The sequence below is a fragment of the Lampris incognitus genome, chromosome 15 (assembly GCF_029633865.1).
Source record: "Lampris incognitus isolate fLamInc1 chromosome 15, fLamInc1.hap2, whole genome shotgun sequence".
Lineage (NCBI taxonomy): Eukaryota > Metazoa > Chordata > Actinopteri > Lampriformes > Lampridae > Lampris > Lampris incognitus.
In genome coordinates, this window is record NC_079225.1 from 41,226,109 (window position 1) to 41,244,242 (window position 18,134).

General features: G+C 43.7%; 2 protein-coding genes across 2 annotated transcripts in view; one reads left to right on the top strand and one right to left on the bottom strand.

Annotated features, from left to right (window-relative positions):
* Positions 1–3,860, bottom strand: part of ddx51 (DEAD (Asp-Glu-Ala-Asp) box polypeptide 51) — a 15,095-nt gene extending 11,235 nt beyond the window's left edge. Inside the window, exons 1-6 of the mRNA XM_056294223.1 lie at positions 3,677–3,860; positions 3,141–3,481; positions 2,418–2,611; positions 2,095–2,245; positions 1,494–1,639; positions 78–149 (exon numbers count right to left, since the gene is read on the bottom strand). Of these exons, the coding sequence (XP_056150198.1) occupies positions 78–149; positions 1,494–1,639; positions 2,095–2,245; positions 2,418–2,611; positions 3,141–3,481; positions 3,677–3,699 (927 nt within the window). The 5' untranslated portion in view covers positions 3,700–3,860. The remainder of the gene's footprint in view (positions 1–77; positions 150–1,493; positions 1,640–2,094; positions 2,246–2,417; positions 2,612–3,140; positions 3,482–3,676) is intronic.
* A 28-nt stretch (positions 3,861–3,888) lies between these two features.
* Positions 3,889–18,134, top strand: part of cenpe (centromere protein E) — a 52,937-nt gene continuing 38,691 nt past the window's right edge. Inside the window, exons 1-14 of the mRNA XM_056294224.1 lie at positions 3,889–3,979; positions 9,001–9,119; positions 9,208–9,327; positions 12,598–12,672; positions 12,763–12,814; positions 13,018–13,105; positions 13,638–13,767; positions 13,945–14,064; positions 15,259–15,411; positions 15,510–15,663; positions 15,817–15,910; positions 16,312–16,678; positions 16,876–16,932; positions 17,548–17,715. Coding sequence (XP_056150199.1) covers positions 3,889–3,979; positions 9,001–9,119; positions 9,208–9,327; positions 12,598–12,672; positions 12,763–12,814; positions 13,018–13,105; positions 13,638–13,767; positions 13,945–14,064; positions 15,259–15,411; positions 15,510–15,663; positions 15,817–15,910; positions 16,312–16,678; positions 16,876–16,932; positions 17,548–17,715 — 1,788 coding nt within the window. The remainder of the gene's footprint in view (positions 3,980–9,000; positions 9,120–9,207; positions 9,328–12,597; positions 12,673–12,762; positions 12,815–13,017; positions 13,106–13,637; positions 13,768–13,944; positions 14,065–15,258; positions 15,412–15,509; positions 15,664–15,816; positions 15,911–16,311; positions 16,679–16,875; positions 16,933–17,547; positions 17,716–18,134) is intronic.

Genomic DNA, 18,134 nt, shown 5'->3' on the forward strand with positions numbered 1-18,134 from the left:
CATCAGTTGACAAAGCTTTTCTAACTGCTGGAGCAATGAAAGGTGCAACAAACATCTCATGCTAACTAAAGGGTTACCTGTTGAGCAAGCTCTTTGGTTGGCAACACAACCAAAGCCCGGACTTGGCACACCACCCGCTCCATCAGCGCCTAATATGATTGATAAAATGTCTTGTGTCGTTAAACATTAAAGTGAACAGGACACCCCCAAATACAGAAACATGGGGACAAAAATCATGAGCATGTCATCAACAAACAAGCCTCAGGACTGGTGCATCTCCCTTGAATGGGAGACTGAATTTGGAGACAATAGAGTCAATCGGCCCTGCACTGCTGACCATCATCAATGGCTCTCTGACCTCTGGAGTTGTACTAGATCTTTTTAAAACGGCTTGTGTTCAACCACTGCTGAAGGGACCCAGTTTAGATCTCACAAATTTAAAAAACCTCTAGTCAATTTCCAAACTGCCTTCCATTTCAAAAATCCTAGAAAAGACAGTGCTGGACCAACTACTACAGGCACTAAACAACAACATTTTTGAGAAGTTTCAATCTAGGTTCCGCAAGCTACACAGCACAGAAACTGCCCTTCTCAGAGTCACAAATGATTTACTGATGGCTGCAGACTCTGGTGCATGTTCCATGCTATTATTGCTTAACCTCAGTGCAGCTTTTGCTATGATCCACCATTCTGTCCTTATTGACAGACTAAAACAACGGGCGGGTATTACTGGAACTGCTTCTTTGACTTCTTTCGGCTTGTTCCCTGTTTTTCAGGGGTCGCCACAGTGCATTTTATAGTTTTCATCGGTACCCTGTGAGGGCACAGCACCAATGGTGGCCGTTGTTAACCCAGGTCTAGACCGATCTAGTATGGTCTTGTCAATCCGCATACTCATTTGGCAAAATTTTACATCGGATGCCCTTTCTGACACAACCACTAACCCTGAGGATGGGGGCACAGGTAATGCGCTGGACGCCATCCCAGTATTCACGGACTTGCGCCCATGCCTGTCGCATGTTTCATTATGGACCTCTTGCAATTGTTCTCTCACATTGCCTATGTTTTAAAATTTTTCACCCTGGAAAGCACTTTATGCTTATTGCTTGAAAAGTGCTCCATAAATGAAATATTATTATTATATTAAAACTGCCATGAATGATTTTAAAAGTAAATTAACATTTTTTGGTTCATACCTGATAGCAATGTATAAAAAAACAACACACCTTTGGATATAGGACTAACATGTAAATAAGAAAATAGAGCCAGGTTAACAAATGGGTATTCAAAAGAAATGTAAATAAAACTGGCAAAGGGGATATAAATATAATGCTTTCACTAAAATTACATTTGACGTCCTTGAATCTCTAGTTGATATTGTTTGGAAGAAAGATGCTCCTGATCTCAAACACTAACTTAACGTAAGACATGTTGGATGACATGTGAATTCTGATGTGGAGGTGGATTCATTCCTCCTGCTCTGGAGGGTTTACCTGTATGACGGGTAAGGCAAACGCAAGAGTTTTCCCGCTCCCTGTTGGTGCTGACACACATATATCCCTGGGCTTGTAACCGCCTCGTCCGATCAACAGCCCCTGGCGAACCGAGTCCAAAATGGCCGGGATGACCTCTGCTTGAACTGCACAACATAGTCACGACATACTTAACACATCCTCACAAAATGCTCTGTGGAGTCTTATAGAAAGATTAGATTTGATGAGCAATTTAAACTGAAAACTGTCAAGCCCATAGTGAATAAATGTAGAAAGATAAAGAGAATTTGAACAGCATACATTTGATTAGGTTGAGTCAATTATGTGTACATGGTTAATACAAGGGGGAAAAGACCATATCTATTTTGTGAGCAGGTTTTAATGGTACAGCCTTATCAAACATGGTCATGTCTTCTGTCGACAAACAGTAGATTAAGTTCTAGGTTAGTGTCAAACTGTCACTGAGTCAAAGACTTATAGTGTGAGATTGTGATAATTTGAGAGACCAAAAAGGCACGCAACTTTTATCCTTACAACATTTAACAATAATATTGATAATGATAATGATAATGAAAAAAGAACTCAAACTTTGTGTCCTCACCTGGGAAGAAGTGTTGGATTCCATTACTTTCTAGCTTCCTCATAAGGTTAGCAGAAAGTCCTTGAACTTCAGAGACAGGAACCAGGTTGTTTTTGATGTCTCTTTGTATCACATCAGGCTGGGCAAGCCACTGGGGCAGGACTCTGTGCACCTGGGAACAAAAGAACGCACAGACACAGTGAATGCCATGTAGGCCTTTTCATGCAATATTATCCTTATTTCCCAGATAAGTGCATTATAAAGGAGATCTGAAGTGAAATAAAGCTTGGATTCAAACCTTTGAGAAAATTATAAGCTGTATTTTTCAGGCAGGTCACGCTTACCTTTCGGACAGGTTTATTCTCAAATCCTCCGAGGATTTTGAAGCTGGTCTGGGTAGCTATCTTCCCATCCTTCTCGTCTTGTTCTGCATCCTTTTTGTTGTGGTCACTCTGTCTTTCTTCCTTTTCTTCTGAACTTTCAGTCTCTCTATGTTCATCCTTTACAGTAGTGTCAGGAAGAACTTCTACTAAATTTTCTAAAATGTAAACAAAAAGAGCATTGAAGACAAATTAAATAATAAAAGGCATACTGGATGTTGTATTTTTGATCATTTTTATTGTTATCTACATCTAATGATTTGCTTTAACTATATCACAACTGTAAACATGCTACGAGTTAACAATATCTGGCTGCATTGCTAGCTCTCATGCAAATATATTCTGTTCCAAGTCCATCATCTGATAATCTGGTGCCATGCCTCTGGTGAGTCCATTCAGTCTCTTTCTCAACAGTGTTTCCCCAAATGCCTTGAAAGAACCAGAACAACAGCCACCTGCTAAGACCACCGCACTATGCTCAACATCAACGCCCAGCTGATCACGTCACATTTTAGTCCTTTACTCTCTGGTTTATTGCTTTTGGTAAAAGCTGATCGTCAATCAATCAACAACCTTAATTTACATTTCCTTAACCATCAGAATATTTAAAGACTCTCACTTGAGTGGCATCGACGAAATAATATTGTCAGTGTGAGTGCACAAGTGTATAGGAGCACAAGCACAAACCTGACTGATCACTCTTCTTCTGTTTCTTTTTTTCCCCTTTCTTCTTCTTTCCAACCAACTCCAGTTGGCTGACAGTTTCGGGAAGAGGCGAAGGTGCAGTCCGAGTTAATTCTCCTTTCCTCTTCTTTGAATGTTTTTTGTGCTCTTGACTGCTGTCCTCTTCCTGTTTTCTTTTCTTCTTGGCCTCCTGCAAAACTGTCCGGCCGTCGGGGAGATGTTCTCTGGAGTTTATCAAACTCTGTCCCTCCCTTTCTTTTGCTTTCTGCTGTAGCCTCGCCAACAAAATTTTGGACCGAGACTCTTTGTGCGAGACACTCTCTTCACCACCTTCTCCAAGGTATCTGTGAAGAGCACGAAAGCCATTACGTTATTACAAATGCAAAAGCCAAACTTTAATTAATAAACGACAGTGTGGTGTTCCCTAAACGTGAAAACACTGGTAAGTGACGTAACAGAATTGTCACTCTGGAATCACCGACTCAACTGTCTTGTTGAAGCAGGCAACTTGCAATGAATAGCAAATTAAACATGCATACCTGTTCACAGCAAACAGAGACATTATAACTTAAAAAAACGTCCTGAAAAGGATTTGTTTCTCTTCAAATTTCCTACATGGGTACAACTGAAGGAAATACTGACATAACTTAGACTTATTATGGCTCAAGGTAAGCGATCTGACCAAAACGCTCCTAAGAGAAACTTTCTGGCAGAATATTCATGTGGTTCCCACCACACAGGACGCGTAAAAATGACGTCAGTCGCAGCCTCAGGCCGCAATCGGGACGCGACCATCAGCACGCCGGCTTGTGTGCGCGCTATAAAAACGAACAAACTCACTGGTACGTTTGCGACTATTTCTCAAATTTTAATGATCCTGGCGTGATTTTTGGAGTTAATTAACGAAAGTTGATATAACCGTGCGAGAGACAATGCCGCTTCTGCGTGACCGATATGTGTTTTTATGTTTTAGCCCCCCCATTGTAATGGAGCCGTCCCCGTACGATGTCCACCAATCAGGATGCAGTACGGGATTTTTTAAAAACGATCGCTCGCCAATCAGCGCACACAGCGCGTATTTGAAAACAGTAGTCGGTGTGAGGTGGTTCCGGTGGGCTTTTTAACTCGATTTCTTGGGATGAGTTGGTGATTATCTGAACGACTTCTTTGATAATTTTCGGCGCTACGGAGCAAAAGCGGCAATGGCGGAGGAATCGTCTGTCAAAGTTTGCGTTCGGGCTCGTCCCCTCATCAAACGGTGAGCTTTAACCAACGCCAAGGCATCGATATATTGATTAACGTCGGGGTCAGTTCGGTTAGACATGCTAACTAGCTCAGCCATTAAGTAAGGTCCAGGTAATCGATTAGTTAGTTAAATTGTTTCTGATAGACGGGACAGTTATTTTAAGTGCGTCGTCTCAATATTACTGTTGTGGTTAACGCTATAGTGCATTCACGAGCTCCACTGATGGTCCCATTTCCCGAGTTGGGAAGTCCTGCTGTGGAAACTAGGGATGCCACAAAGAGGCTTCTTGCTGCACCAGCACATTCCCTAAAGCGTTGGTAAACATCGGATCACAAAGAGCCACGCATATCAATAGCTCTGACAACGACTCCTAGAGGATCAATTCTGAGTCTCATCACCAGCCAGTCAGACTAGCTTGGTCTAGTCAGAGAGGCACGAACTGAGGAAGCCTCTTGGATGAGAGGCCAAACGTCTTCACGGATATATACAAAGTCCAGTTGCACTTGATCCAGCTCCTTTGGATAACCATGACCTGGATAAATGAGAACATTCCCAGATATGGATGCTACTAAGAGACTTCTTGCTGCACCAGTACATTCCCTAAAACCACTAAAATGTTGCTTTAATAATTATCATTACATTTATATATTCCTTTGGATAACTATGACCTGGATGAATGAGAAAATTCACAGACATTTATATAGCGGCGACAAGAAGGTCCTGGGTTCGAGCCTCGGGGTAGTCCAACCTTGGTGGGTCGTCCCGGGTCGTCCTCTGTGTGGAGTTTGCGTGTTCTCCCCGTCTTTGCGTGGGTTTCCTCCCACAATCCAAAGACATGTTGGTCAGGTGAATCGGCCATATTAAACTGTCCCTAGGTATGAATGTATATGTGCGTGTGTGTGTGTGTGTGTGTGTGTGGGTGTCGGCCCTGTGATGGCCTGGTGGCCTGTCCAGGGTGTCTCCGCCTGCCGCCCAATGACTGCTGGGATAGGCTCCAGCATCCCCGCGACCCTGAGAGCAGGATAGATGGTTCAGATAATGGATGAACGGATGGACATTTATATAGCACTTTTCTAGACACCCAGAGCACTTCACATTGAAGGGGCTAACTCACTTCAACCACTACCAATGTGTAGCACCCACCTGGGTGACGCACGGCAGCCATTTTGAGCCAGAACGCTCACCACACATCAGCTTGAGGTGGAGAGGGGGGAATCAATGAGCCAGTTACTTTTTTCTTTTTTCTTTTTTTTTTGGAGGGTGGGGGGGGTTAGATGGCCAGATGGAGACTACCAGGTTGGGAATTTTGCCAGGACACTGGGGAACCCCCTACTCTTTGTGATAAGTGCCATGGGATCTTTAATGACCACAGTGGGTCAGGAAACTCTGTTTAACGTCTCATCCGAAGGACGGCATCTCCTACAGAACAGTGTCCCCGTCACTGCACTGGGGCATTGGGATTTGATATTTGTTGTTTTTATTAGGACCAGAATTCAGGGGACCGCCAGGACGCGAACCCGGGTCTCCCGCACCACGGGTGACTACGTTAGCCAGTCGACTAAAGGCTCCGGCCCTCAAAGTCCAAAGACATGTAGGTCAGGTGAATCGGCCATACTAAATTGCGCCTAGGTGTGACTGTGTGTGTGTTGGCCCTATGATGGCCTGGCGGCCTGTCCAGGGTGTCTCCCCGCCTGCTGCCCAGTGACTGCTGGGATAGGTTCCAGCATCCCCGTGACCCTGAGAGCAGGATAAGCTGTTTGGACAGTGGATGGATGGATAGTAGGACTATAGGGAAGACTTCCCCCTACTGGCCCAACCAACACCACTTCCAGCAGCAACTCAGTTTTCCCCGGGAGGTCTTCCATCCAAGTACTAGCCAAGCCCATACCTACTTAGTTTCCATCATTTGGCAGAGCTAGGGTACATGTTGGTATGGCTGCCTGACTTATAATGTAAATAAATAACTTTTCTAACTATTCTAGGTCACTGTACGTGGTCAGCAGCTAGCGGTTACAACCTAATAACATGGTTTACCTTACAAATTACATGTGAGCAAAAAAATTGATATGCTGTACCTGAACTGATGAAAAGTTTACCACCTATTGGCAATTTAAAGGCTCCAGTTCAACCACATGCATTTGAACTGTTAGAGGAAACTGGAGTACCTGGAAACCCAGGTAAACATGGGGAGAATATACAATCTCCACTCAGATGAGCTGTAATCCAACCCAGGACCCTCTTGCTGGTGAGGTGACATTTAACTCAACTTTAAAGATCTGACAAGGAACTGTTGCAAGAGCACTGCCATGCTCACTGAGCAACACAGACATCTGGCTCTGGTTTGCTTAGTCAAGAGAATTGTATCAATCGTGTATAATTGGGGGAAAATCTGTTTCGATTTTCAAGCTTAGACTACAGCTTCTGTGATGTAAATTTTACTGTCAGATATGTTACAGTATGCATGCTTTTTTCATTTTGGGGAATTAATCTTCCTCTTCTTCACAGAGAGGAAACTACTGCAGCAGAAAGTGCCCACCCTGTCCAGGTCTATTGGAAAGCTGAAAAGAAATCAATTCAACAAACTGATGATGGAAATTTGACCAAGAACTTTACATTCGGTATGTTTTGAAACATGTATAACCAGTAACAACCACATATTTAGAAACTCAACCTTATTGATATAGACTGCAAGTGGTTTATAGTTGTTCTCATGTCAAGTTGATCTGAATCTGATGTACACGTTTCCCTAGATGTTAATGAAAAAGTGTTGGCGTGCTTTTGAAGTCAAGATGTCAAAGGCAGGTTCTCAATGAAATAATGAATTCACAAAATGTTAAAAATTTCCCAATTTTTGCGTTGTGGTATGCAGGCTCTCAATTTGGGGAGACCCCTATGGTGTCTCCATCTCCCACTGGGTCTTGTCTGTCCCGAGTAAATCACAGCACTTATCTGATATGCTGGATTTTGCATCACTCCATAGCTCAATGTGCTGCAAATGGCTTTAATGCTGCCAGGGTTTGGGGTTCGAGTTCTACTCAGCTACCTGGTGCCAGACATGGACATTCATGGTGCCATGAGAAGGTTTGGGTGGGAAAAAAATGGCCGAATGACTTGAATATTATCTATCTTGTTGGGCTTTTCCGTGCTGTTTAGTAAACGTATCATATTAACAATATATGTTATCTCTTAAAAAAAACATTTAAAAGATACTTCTTGTGGGAGCATCCGGGTAGCATAGCAGTCTATTCCGTTGCTTACCAACACGGGGATCACCAGTTCAAATCCCTGTGTTACCTCCGGCTTGGTCAGGCGTCCCTACAGACACAATTGGCCGTGTCTGTGGGTGGGAAGCCGGTTGTGGGAATGTGTCCTGGTCGCTGCACTAGCATCTCCTCTGGTCGGTTGGGGCGCCTGTTCAGGGGGGAGGGGTAGCTGGGAGGGAATAGCGTGATTCTCTCACACGCTACATCCCCCTGGTGAAACTCCTCATTGTCAGGTGAAAAGAAGCGGCCGGTGACTCCACATGTATCAGAGGAGGCATGTGGTAGTCTGCAGCCCTCCCCGGATTGGCAGAGGGGGTGGAGCAGAGATCAGGGCGGCTCGGAAGAGTGGGTAATTGGCCAAGTACAACTGTGGAGAAAAAGGGGAGAACCCCCCCCCCCCAAGAAATAGAAAAAAAGATGCGTCTTGTCAGTCATGCATTTCATCCTTTTTGTTGGTTCATTTTATTTACAGACCGAGTATTCAATGCTGAGGAAACCACCAACGACTTGTACCAGGAAATTGCGAAGCCTTTGGTTGTTTCTGCTGTTGAGGGTTATAATGGTATGTGTTTGAAACTGGACACGGTGAGACTGGACAAGTCAAGTCAATTTTATTTGTATAGCCTAATATCACAAATTACAAATTTGCCTCAAGGTGGTTTGCAGCAGCACAACATCCTATCCTCAGACCCTAGTGATGCAGCGTTACCCCCCCCCCCATTCTTATTTTTGCTCTTCTTGTTTCCCCAATCACTTGTCATTCTATGTATCTTTTTCTTGTTCTTCCTTCTTTTAGCTTACTTACTGGTAGATTTTTGAGGTTCTTTATTATGAATTACTATATGTTATGCCACGCAATTGTTGTCTGCCACCACATCTATCTATCTATGTATCTATGTATCTATGTATCTATCTATCTATCTATCTATCTATCTATCTATCTATCTATCTATCTATCTATCTATCTATCTATCTATCTATCTATCTATCTATCTATCTATCTATCTATCTATCTATCTATCTATCTATCTATCTATCTATCTATCTATCTATCTATCTATCTATCTATCTATCTATCTATCTATCTACATTGTTGTCTTATCCAGTTGCACTTGATTCAGCTCTTTTGGATAATGTTGTCTTATCTGTTGAAATAACTTGTCTCCTTGTCTGTATTGAAATTACTTGTCGCCTGATCTGTCTATCAAAGTTACTTGTCGTCTTTAACTCTTTTCATCTTATGTTCTGTAATCTATACCCCAATTTCTTTAGCTGACATGAATCAATTTCTCAACAACGAAGTTGTTTCTTTTAACTTGCGATATTTAAAATTTCCACCACTCTTAATTCCCAGGCACAATATTTGCTTATGGCCAGACCTCATCGGGAAAAACTTTCACCATGATGGGGAGTGATCTGAATCCAGGAGTCATACCCATGGCCATGGAGGATGTCTTTCAGACCATCAAGAATGTGAGAACTTCGAGTAATTCAAGATCAATTGAAGATAGTTGTGTAATCGTCATTAACTGTGACTGATCGCTTCTGTTTGTGTCTGCAGTTTCCAAAGAAGGAGTTCCTCCTTCGAGTGTCTTACATGGAAATATACAACGAAACGGTGACAGACCTGCTTGTTGACAGCTGGAAGAGAAAGCCTCTGGAGGTCCGCGGGACCATCGATGTAAGTGTGTGTATGCATGAAAGATACCGTTGGTGATGGCTTTACATGGCCACAGTGCGTATGAACAAAGATTGAGGGAGATGTGCTTGTTGCTGTTGCATATATGAAAGTAACTTGACAATTCCTCTGTACAGACAAATGTGTATGTGGCTGACCTGACTGAGGAACTGGTCACCTCCCCTGCACAAGCCCTGGCCTGGATCAGAAAAGGAGAAAGTAAGATATCTCAACGTGGTCTTTATGCATGCTCAATAATCCTGGTAGGAAAATCACAGACAATTGAATCAGTTCATCTGGACACATTTATTGAGAGAAACGTTTCATCACTCATCTAAGTGACCTCTTCAGTCTCAACTGACTGCAGGCGTCCCCACCCTTATAAACAACACAGTGGCATAACGACTGAAAACAATGATTGGTTTCATATGCAAATTGCCATGACCATTAACTAGAGATTCAGTGGCCATGTGTTCTATTCATAGAGGATTTGGAATGGTTGCATCACAGCATTGTAAGATGGCGACAGATGTACTCTTAGGCCCCTCCCTTCGGTTCAGGGATGGTTGTTCCCTCTTCACATAGATGGCCTCTTTGACTCCCCGTTCAAACCAGCGGTCCTCCCTCTTAATGATGTGCACATCCTCATCCTTGAAAGAGTGGCCACTGGCCTGTAGATGGCTGTAGACTGCAGAGTCCTGGCCTGATGTGGTTAGCTCTTCTGTGTTGTGCCATCCTCTTCGCCAGCATCCGTTTGTTTTCCCTGATGTACAAGTCATGGCAATCCTCCTGGCACTTAACAGCGTATGCTATATTGCTCTGTTTGTGCCGGTGAGATGTGGTACGTCCTGAGATTTAATTTTAACCAAGGTGTCGTGCACAAATCGGAACCAATGGCTAGGTGGTGTCCCTGGATAGGACACCAGAGCCCTCTTTTCCACTTCCTCCATATACAAGTTGGCCACTACAGGTGAGACTGGGGAACCCGTAGCACAGTGGTTCTCAACCTTTTTGGGGTCCTGGACCCCCTGCGTATTTTTTATTTACCCTGAGGACCCCTCCACCTGATCTTGGGGGAGGGGGGTTGCAATTTGATAGAAACAGTAGAAACTGCATTTTAAATTGCATTATAGCATTTATTCACTCTTTGGGGCAAAAATAAGAGCTTTCAGTTGTAACTTAGATATAGTTAACAAAACAGAATTCTTATGCAGTAACTTTCAGATATAGTTAACAAAACAGAATATGTATTCAGTAACTTTCAGGTATATGTAACAACAGATTTTTTATGCAGTAACTTTTAACAATGCAAACGGGAGCGAGATCTCTTATTAAAATACAATAAATTACACTTGTGAAACAGAGGTAATTAGAGAAAAAAGTCCTGTTACCCTTTATAGTTTAGGTAAAGGTCTCAGTCACATTTGAGTAAAATAATCCTATTTCTATAAATGTCATAGGATCTTTTTTTAAAAGATATTTTATTTTCACGGACCCCTTGCAGTTACACCACGGACCACTAGGGGTCCGCGGACCCCCGGTTGAGAAACACTGCCACACCCATGCTTCTGCCTACAGTACTGCCCCCTGTATGTGAAGTATGAGGACTGAAGACACAGCTTCAGGAGCAGACACACACTTACATGACACTTAAAAAATCGAGTTATTGCGTCAGTCCGACTAAAACAAGACTTTTAAAATGCACGTAAACATGTTAGCTCGACTGAAATCGAATTTGTAATAGTCGGACTAACACGCCCAGATAACGCGATTGGAAGTCGATTTACTTCTGCATGTGTACACCTTAGCCGGACTGGAGCTGGCCGAGGCGATCTGCGCACGCGCTAACTTTCCGCGCGCCAAATCTGACCCGGAAGTCGAACAGCGTAAACGGAAGAAGGGGGGGGCACAAGAAGAGGAAGCCAGTGACTGCAAACATGGCGAAAACATCGAGAGCTCATTTTTGGACGGATGAAGAGACGGAGTATACGCTTACTCGGTTGAAAGTCCGCGACGATCGTTGCGCTCCGCGTGTGTGACGTAATAGGCCAACCGGTAATGGCCCAACACAAACAAGCTGAAAGAGCGCATATCGCCACCTATCGTAGCGGAGCCCACATGACTCCGTCAGTAAATCGATTTCCCTCCCGCGTGTGTATACTGGGACCAAGGCAGTAGTCGGACTAATGAACTAATCGAGCTGTAACCATAGCTCGACTAAACTGTGCATGTAAACGTAGTGCTAAGGGGTTTGTAATTTGATACGGACTACCTCCACTGCCTCATCAACGGGAACGCATGTGAAGACGGATGTGACGTCATAAGAGACCATCGTTTCATCCCCCTCCATAATGTCCCTGACGTTATCCACAAAACCCATAGTGCTCTGAATGTGATGTTCATTACTGCCTACCAGCGGGTTAAGAATAGATGCCAGAAACTTAAGAGATGTTATCGGTCACTTAGTTAATCATACAAACAACAGGCCGTAGTGGCACATCCTGTTTATGTATCTTGGGTAACCCATACAGACTAGGTGTAGCTTCCCCTGGGCAGAATCTATTATACCCAGGATGAGGATGTGCACATCCTTGGTAGGGAGGAGCGCTTTTTTGAACAGGGAGTCAAAGAAGCCATCTATGTGACGAGGGAACGAACATCCCTGAACCGAAGGGGGGTGGGGGGGGGTCTAAGTACATCTTGCTATCTTACAACGCTGTGATTGCAAACATTCCCAAGTCCTCTGTGAATAGTACACATTGCCACTGAAACTCTAGTTAATGGTCACGGTAATTTGCATACGAAACCAGTCGTTGTTTTCGGTCGTTGTGCCACTGTATTGTTTATAAGGATGGGGACACCTGCAGTCAGGTGAGACTGAAGAGGTCACTTAGATGAGTGATGAAACGCTTCTCTCAATAAACGTTGTGTCCAGATGAGCTGATTCAACTTCCTGTGACATCTCGACATAACCACTAGATCAAGAATAATCGATGCATGCATATGCCGCAGTCCTGTGTGCCCTTTCATATTTACAGTTCATCTTGAATTATGTACTTATTCTTTGTTTTTTTTCCTCTTTCAATCCATCCCTCCTTCCTCCTCCTCCTCTTCCCTCCCTCCCAGAAAACCGGCATTATGGGAAGACCAAGATGAACCAGCGGAGTAGTCGGTCGCACACAATTTTCCGCATGGTTAGAGAACTGCAGTATGTCATCTTATATATTCTAGACGAAGTAGGGGCTGTGTTTTTACCGATCTTGTCTCCCTCAGATCTTGGAGAGCCGGGAAAGGAGTGACCCAGCGTCTGGGGAAAGTGCTGACGGGGCAATTTTTGTATCCCACCTGGTAAGATGATTTGGCAGTTGTTTTTTTTTAAGCTTGCTATCATTTCAAATTATTGCGTACTCATATTTTACTTGACTTGTTTTCCACCAGAATTTGGTTGATCTGGCTGGATCAGAGAGAGCAAGTCAAACAGGAGCTGAGGGTAAGTTGGCGAGAAACACTTAATAAAGGTGGTAATGTTAATGAAGTTGCTGCCATCTCACTTAGATTAAGTCAGAATTTAGACGATCATTATGGGAAAACTGAAGCTACTTGTAACATGCTTGCAGTAGCTCAACACCACTTATTTGAGAGGTGTTTCGCCTACGCTGCAGCTCAAATGACCGTTTGGTTTTGATTTTCCAGGTACACGTTTCAAGGAAGGGTGCAACATAAACCGCAGCCTTTTCATACTGGGCCAAGTGATCAAGAAATTGTCTGAGGAGAACCAAAGGTGGATTGAGAGCCCTCACGGCTGGTTTATATACAATGAATTTGAATTTTACAAGACAATACATTCTGCTCAGTATTGCGCCTCTAATATTTTAAATGTGCATCTTCAGAGATGCCATTGCCATGTCCCGTAAGTGTTTGCTGTTCATTAGGAATCATTCATTGCTCTCGCCGTCAGATGGTTCAGCCTGCTGCTTAATCGGATGTTAGACATTTGTGTCACCCTTAAGCGAATTAGTTGGAGCAAGATGGAGAATGAGGCTGCAACAGCATTCTGCTAAGATAGATGCACAATTAAGCACTGTCAGCCTCATGTGGGTGTTGAAGTTTAAACAGTGTATCAGTCTGTAGTCTTGTTTCTTAATTTTGTTGATTTGGGAGCAAGTTTTTCATTTTTGTGATGCATCAGTAAGACCGTCTAAGGAAAGAAAGGATAGCGTGTGGGATTACACTTCGACAGCCTTTGGTATGACCTTATTTCGTTTGAGGGGGCATTTTGAAAATGTCTAGTTTGCTTCCTTTTCTCTACTTAGGGGTTTCACAAACTACAGAGACAGTAAGCTAACCCGCATCCTGCAGAATTCCCTGGGTGGGAACGCCAAAACTGTCATCATCTGCACCGTCACCCTTGCCGCACTTGACGAGACGCTTAGTACCCTGCAGGTTGGTGAAACTGAACTCCCACATCCATGACGTGCTATGCCGACAGTACACTGTTTTATACCTGATTTCCGAAGTGAGATTTGAAACACAAGAGGAAATGCTGAAATGGCAAGTCCAAACAAACTTTGACGTTCCCAGTGAATTTGGATCCCTAAGAGCTCTTCTTTCATCCGCCAGTTCGCCAGCGCAGCAAAGAACATGAAGAATGACCCTCACGTCACAGAGGTTTCTGATGACGGAGCCCTTCTCAAGAGATATCGCAATGAAATAGTGGACCTCAAACGACGGCTTCAAGAGGCAAGTTTTATACATCCCCGTTACTGGTCCTCTAGTCTTACTGACTCAAATTTCTGGAATGTGAAAACAGACTTGAGTTTTTTTGGTCATTGTGACACTTGGACACAACACAAAATTTAAGAAAGAAAGTAATAAAAATCCCCGCTCAGATGGGATTAGTTTCAATAGGGGAGGTTGCATCATATGATTTACAGCCGTATTTGGTCTCGTTACTTTTTCGGATGCCATGTTGGCTTTTAGATTTTGATTGACATGCAAGAGACATCTACAGCCGTGCTCATCTGACACTTACCCTCTGTCTGTAAGTTTAAAAGCTGTCCAGATTGATGACATAACTACTGATGATTCATCACAATATTTTATTACTCATATTGCCCTGTAAAATACCATCCAGATAGGGCTTTTGACGTAAAAAGTGAAAATGTCACAATCGTAAAAAAGTAATGTTTGGTCTTCCCTGTATAAGAGAGTCTGGATCTCCATATATCGAGAAATTAGTGCAAGTATTGGACTTTTTTTAATGGGGTAATTGGCCAGTTGTATCTGGCCAATTACCCCACTCTTCTGAGCCATCCCGGTCGCTGCTCCACCCCCTCTGCCGATCCGGGGAGGGCTGCAGATTACCATACGCCTCCTCCGATACATGTGGAGTCGCCAGCCGCTTCTTTTTCACCTGACAGTGAGGAGTTTCACCAAGGGGATGTAGCGCGTGGGAGGATCTCGCTATTCCCCCTAGTTCCCCCTCCCCTCCGAACAGGCACCCCGACCGACCAGAGGAGGCGCTAGTGCAGCGACCAGGACACGTACCCACATCCGGCTTCCCACCCGCAGATATGACCAATTGTGTCTGTAGGGATCCCCGACCAAGCCGGAGGTAACATGGGAATTCAAACCAGTGATCCCCATGTTGGTAGGCAACAGACTAGACAGCTACGCTACCCGGACACCCCATACAATTTCTTTAAAATCAATGTGCACAAGAGAAAGTGAGACGGATTCTTTGCTCTGGTATGTACCTAAAGTATGATAAGTTAAATAAAATGCAGGGAAGACCATCAAGGTACATAGGAGGCAAATGATTTGAAATGGTGTATCCGAACGATACAGTATTCATTCTTGGCAAATCTGATAGGCGCATCATTGTGTTATTCCTTGGCCGTTAAAACATGTGGATTGTTTAAACCCGCGCTGTAGGTTTCTTCAGTGACGCAGACCACCGTGACGGAGAGGGAGAGTCTCTCCCAGCTCCTGCAGGAGAAGGATCAGCTCCAGAGAGAGCAGGAGGACAGGATCAAAAACCTCACCAAACTCCTGGTCACCAGCTCAAACTTTGCTCCTGCCCAAAAAGTTAGTAACAGAGCGCCGTGTCCATATATCGAAAGAAACTTGGCTTCTACCCTATCGCTCATGAGCTGTTTGTTTTTTTTCGTTCTCTTACACTCAAGGTGCCAAAACGAAGGGTAACATGGGGAGGAGGAAAGCTGCTCAGGCTCACCCAGCCGTCAGACAGTGACGCCGGTCGTTCGGACCTCAGTTTTGCCGAACCGGCCGTTCACAAGAGAAAACCTAATCCGTCCTATTTAATGGAGATGGCCGAAGGTCAGAATTGGCCAACAAAATCTTTGGAAAAACTTGTTAGGAATCATAGTGTACATGAAAGAATGTCTACCTTCTGTGATTACAATACACCCTTACAATACACCCTTATTAATTAAATATTTAATTAAATTGTTGCTTTGTGTTTTTGGTCAGATGATGAGGACCTTTATTCTCACTGGGGAATTGGCGATGAGCTTCCGTATGAGATGAACCAGTGCAATGTGACCTTTCGCAGCCTCGGAGACAGGTGAGCATCGGCACGCTGCTGCTGAATGAAGCTCAACCGAGCCAGTAGCAATGTGTTTGGGTACTTTATGCTGTGACACTGAAATACAGGGAGGTTTTTCTATATGCATGACGACATGACCTTGGGTATTGTGGAAAGATCTTTGAACATGCACGGAGGTCAAAATCTGGCTATGTCTCACCGTGTCACATCCTTCTCTGGGTGAACTAACCCAATTAACATAAAAATCTGTTCAGAATTCGACCGTTGGAGAAAGTTGTGTGACTCCAAACCATATAAAAGCTATAGCCAGAATCTGATCATCTGCAGTTGTTTCGTGTTGTATTTGTATAAGCGTCCTGACAATACAGTCTGAGCTTTCCTGTTGAGGGTCATCGGTGGGTCCGTCTCCTTAATTTCAGCCCCAAAAGCTTCGTTTCTCCAAACGGGACGCCCGAGTTGTCTGAGAAGATGTCTGACTTGGAACTGCGACTGGAGGCTGAGAATCAGCAGAAAGAGGAGGCCCTAGCAAAGGTGGAGATGTTGGCCAGAAAGGTTGACGAGCTGGAGTTTTTGCTTGAAGCCAGGCGGGAACAGGAAGCCCAGCATAAACCGGACACCACGGAGAAAGCGGAGCAGGACGCAACAGAGCTGGACCTCCGGCTGCAAATGGAGATCAAGCAGAGAAGAGAGGCCGCTGAGAAGTCAGAGATGTTGGAGAGCAGAGTTGCTGACCTGGAGAGGCGCCTGGAGGAGCAGCGTTGCACGCACAGCGAAACTGAGGAGAAGGTCTGTCGTTTTGTTTCCAGAATACTTTTCCCCCCCTGTGTAAGAGCAGTAATCCTCGATTCTAAAAACAGGTGCACAGAAGGAGTGCTTGTGATATATGTACTTCTCTAAATGTATGTATAATTTTTTTTTTTTTTTAATACCCAGTTTCAGTAGCCTGTTCTGGTACTAAACTTCCCTACCTTGTCCTTCTGCAGATGAAAAGTGAATTTGCTGAGACCATCCAGCTGTGTGAGACCCTGGTTTTTGAGAAGGTAATGAGTAATTTCACTCCGTTGTAAGACTGATTGTTGAATCTCAGTCCGTCAGAGCTTTTAAAATTTGTTTGTTTGTAACATGACTTTGTGGAAATTTTGGCTCTTGCTTGATCCGTTCAAGACTGTTTTGATCGATCAGTTGCCAGTTGGTTTTCACTGTTTTCCTCCTATTTGAAGTGATCTTAAAATGCAGTCTGAATATGATCGCTGTTTTATGATGCACATTACAATACCTGCATAAAAAATCCAATCCATAAACTTGAAGTATTCCTCTATCATAAAGGCATATTTACTGCTGTACATCTTATGTACATAGTATTTCTAGATTTCACAGCATTTACTGCTTTGCAATATGGTGAAATAAAACATTTTAAGTCCTGAATTCGGTATTGGAAGTTTTGAAAGTGAACTTTCTTACTACTCTATTTTTGTTCGAGAAATCGGCCCAGTCGTACAGTCTTCTGTCATTTTCACCTGTAAAACCAATTATATACATATCAATCAAACTGGCATCCAAAATAGTCCAAAAATATCTGAAATTTAACTGGATGAATCTTGCAGATGTCCTGTATTTGCATATTCGGCTTCATGTGGATGATGTCTGTTTTGTAGGAGATGGTGTCTTCTGAGAGGGACTACTTGAGGCAGGAGCTGGGCTTATTTATGGAGCAGACAGAAAATATGGAGAAGGAGAAAGCTGCACTTGTGCATGAACTGGAAGAGAAAAGAGAGGTGGACGAGTTCAAGTCCCTGGAAGACAAATGTAGAGAAGAGAACGAGGTGACGTCATTGGTTCTGTCAATTTTAGCCTGTGTTGTGTATTGATGCATGCTCAATAATCCAGGTAAGGAAGTCCCAGAAAGTTGAATCAATCCATCTGGGCACAATGTTTCATCACTTGTTTAAGTGACTTTGTCAGTCTCAACTAACTGCAGGTATCCCCACCCTTATAAACAATACAGTGGAATAACAACCGAAAACAACGATCGGTTTCATATGCAAATTGCTGTGACCTTTAACTAGAGTTACAATTGCCATGTGTACTATTCACAGCTGGAGAATTGTTGCAATGTACGCATTATGCACATGTTGCCATTTTACAATGCGGTGATGCAACTATTCCCCAATCCTCTGGCTAGTACACATGACCATACAGTGACATAATGACATGGCTCTCTAGCCAGCTCTAGTATGCGGAA